Below are 3,384 nucleotides of genomic sequence, written 5' to 3' on the forward strand. Positions count from 1 at the left end.
TTTTGTTCCGTGAACCTTGAGAATAAATTACAAATTATTTAGCGATTTTATTTTTATTTTGCGAAATACATATAAAACTGCATGTATAACGAAAAAGTAACTAATTGCACAATACTTTGTAAAAAAAAATAATTAAAATAATAGTCTTCACATATAATCTTCTACACCTACTTTTGTATATAGATTTTGAAGTTTAACGCAAGATACTTAGAATTAATTTTGGTAAGTTGTTAGCCAATATTACAAGTTGTTTGCTTGGATAGTTATTTAAATATAATCGTATTAATTTTTCCATCTCTGGAAAATACCTTTTACATAATACTAGTCCATTTATTGTTTTCCGCAACTATTGCCATTATTTCGTTTACCAACCACAAAAAATCGAAATGACTAATTTAAATAAAAATCAATTCACACAATCAATCAACTATAACAAAGAAACATTTAGATAAAATTTCCATAAAAAGGCTTTAAATAGTTCAAAATAAATCATACCTTATCAATTGTCTTCAACAAGAGTCAATATAAAGTAATAAATTCCAAAAAACGGAAACATGGTGCAATTAGCACTGATGTGGAACTGTATTTTGGTATTATTCCTTGTACGGAATCCTGCACAATCTACTGTCGCAATCAGCTCAGTACAACCAATTATAACTCAACACAACATAGAAGATATAATAGCCCAACCATATGCTGTGCAATCTTATGGAGAAGGTGACCTGATTGTCGCCGAATCTAAGAAACACGAAGAAGAGGAAAAGGAAGAAAGCTACGAGTCGGAGTCCAGTGAAGAAAAAGAAAGTGAGCATAAAGCTGAAAAGGGAGAAAAGAGCAAGAAGTATCACAAAGAAGAAGAGGAACATGCTAAAGGGGAAAAGGGGCATCACGAAAAAGAAGGCAAAAAGGGTGAAGAGGAGGAGGAACATGGTTTTGAAGAGAAACATAAAAAAAGTTTTGAACATCAGAAGAAACACAAGAAAGGAGAGAAGGGAGACAAAGGTCACGAGTTCGAAGATCATGGTTCATATAAAAAAGGTCACTCCGTCAAAGGTAAACATAATGTTCACAAATTAGACGAAGACAAAAAGGAGAAAAAATACTATGATGAAAAGCATGCTGAAGGAGAAGAAGAAAAACACGGCAAATTCGAAGAAGGTAAAAAACACAAAGAAGGCAATAAGTATAAAAAAGCTGTTAAAAAGAAGTCTGAACATGGAGAAAAATACGGAAAAAAGGATCATGGTCACAAGGGCCATAAAAAGAAAGGACATAAAGGCCACAAAAAGAAACACGAGGAAAAGAAAAAATGGGGTAGTGATCATGAGAGTGGTAAGAAAAAAGGTGAAGATGAGAAGAAGAAATGGAAAAAATCCGAAAAGAAAAGTAGCGAAGGTGGAAGTGGGGGTCATGAACATGAATGGTAACCACAATAACCAATAAATGTTATTTTTGATATGAGTCAAGAGATTAAGAGATATAAGCCTAAATTTGAGATTTCAATGTTAACAAAAGCAGCACAGTTATTTACCATACTTTTAAAAAATGAATAAAAATTAATTCTTAAGTTTAAATTAATTCTTAAGTTTAAAATGTATATATCCCTACAATGTAGGACTCCTACATATATAACATACATTTTTATGTATGTAAGTATAAAAAGGTCACAAATATAAAAGACTATAATTAATCATAAAGTTACAAAAAATTATATAATCAAACCCGATTATAACAATCTGCGTGGGAGTAAAATTTATTCATTATAGACGAAGTTCGTAATAAGACGGGTGAAATATTTGTATGGACAGAAAATGTAGTTTTCTTTATAATCGAGTTCGTTGCAAAAGATGTTTTTGTATGAAATATCGGGACTTGAAAAATAAAAAAATTCGTAATTACACAAAATTCTTTATAATTGAATAACTAATTAAATAATCCAAAGATAGATGTGATTAGATCTACATATGTATATCGAATTACATACATATTTTAACAAGAGGTACGCATTTAGATATTATTATCAAATATAAATAGAAATCGTCTATTGGCAACACTTATTTCTCATAATTTCAAAAAATTAAATTAGATGATTAGATGTTTAAAAGGCTATAAATTTTTTCTTGACGATTTAGATAAACAACAAGTAAATGTAACAGAAACTAAATACTAAATCCATTTGTAGAGATGGCCTTAAAGTTTGCCTCCTTATTAGCCGCTTTATACAAATATTTAACAATAAATCGTTAACAATTTATACTTAAATACATCAATTTCAGCTATCTTTACAGCAGACAGCCACAGAATATTTCTTCATTTTCTTTGGACACACTATTCTTACAAACAATTCACTGCCTCTTATGAAGTTGCTGGGTTTTTAAAAATTAAGAGTAAAACTACCCAGTAGTTTGACAAAATATCAATGCATCAAAAAAAGGCAGTAGTTTCCAATATCATCTAATCTAAATCGGATTTCGTCACGGGTGTACACTTTATAAACGATAGTTAAGATTATTAAAAAAACTTAAGCTTCGTAATGTGGTGATAACTGACTTCCTCGTAGGACAAGCACATGTTAAAATGGCTACTCAGCTGTGCAGTCGGTAGTTAGAGGTAACCCTTAGTTGCAGGGTAAATAGGAAGTTTGGGACTGCCCGACGAACCGCACTGCTGGGTATGTACATATATACACGAGGCAGAACAGGATTTATGCATATTTACAAATTGTTCCTTTTTGTTTGTGTGTGTATACAATCGAAATTCAAAAAAGTCGCACTACTCCAGAGAACTAACATGCATACATACAGTATTGTTCGTTATATAATAAATTTTTTCTTGCAGTGTAATAAAATTCCCATTTCCTAATATAACATTAAAATCGAAGCTGAAATAAAAAAGTAAAAGTATTATATTCGACTATGATGAATCTTATGTACCCAACAGTTGGTTTAAAACTTATAGTTTATGTGTCGGGTTTCATCGCTGTATTTTAAATTCATGCATGTAGTTTCCTAAAGAGTATCTTACATGGGTTTGACCGGCAAAGAGCTTTCTTGCACTCTTAATTTCACAAGCATGTATGCTTACACATTTATAAAAACGATAAAAACCAGTAAGAGAACTTACTTTTACTCTCTGCCGATGTAGGGTTTAAATTTTAAAGTCAATTATGGACCGGAAGAATTTTGGTTCGTATTAAACTTGTTTATGTCGAATTTCATTGCTGTATTTCTGAGCATTAAAGTAATTTTTTGAAGCAAAAATTTTGTAGATAGTTATTTTTTGTATAAAAGCTGTCCACGTCTAATTATTAGTTATAATTGAATTTTATATAACATTAAAACAGTAATGTAAGTTAAAACCTTAACAAGGTGGCCCTTGTATGGG

At 30.7% G+C, this 3,384-nt stretch overlaps 1 protein-coding gene across 1 annotated transcript; it reads left to right on the plus strand.

Moving 5' to 3' along the window:
• Nucleotides 1–495: 495 nt before the first annotated feature.
• LOC111683974 (cylicin-2) lies at nt 496–1,900 on the plus strand. Its single transcript, XM_023446093.2, has one exon. The coding sequence runs from the start codon at nt 555–557 to the stop codon at nt 1,425–1,427; it is 873 nt and encodes a 290-aa protein (XP_023301861.2). The 5' UTR covers nt 496–554; the 3' UTR covers nt 1,428–1,900.
• Nucleotides 1,901–3,384: the final 1,484 nt, after the last annotated feature.

This window comes from Lucilia cuprina, chromosome 2 (genome assembly GCF_022045245.1).
Source record: "Lucilia cuprina isolate Lc7/37 chromosome 2, ASM2204524v1, whole genome shotgun sequence".
Lineage (NCBI taxonomy): Eukaryota > Metazoa > Arthropoda > Insecta > Diptera > Calliphoridae > Lucilia > Lucilia cuprina.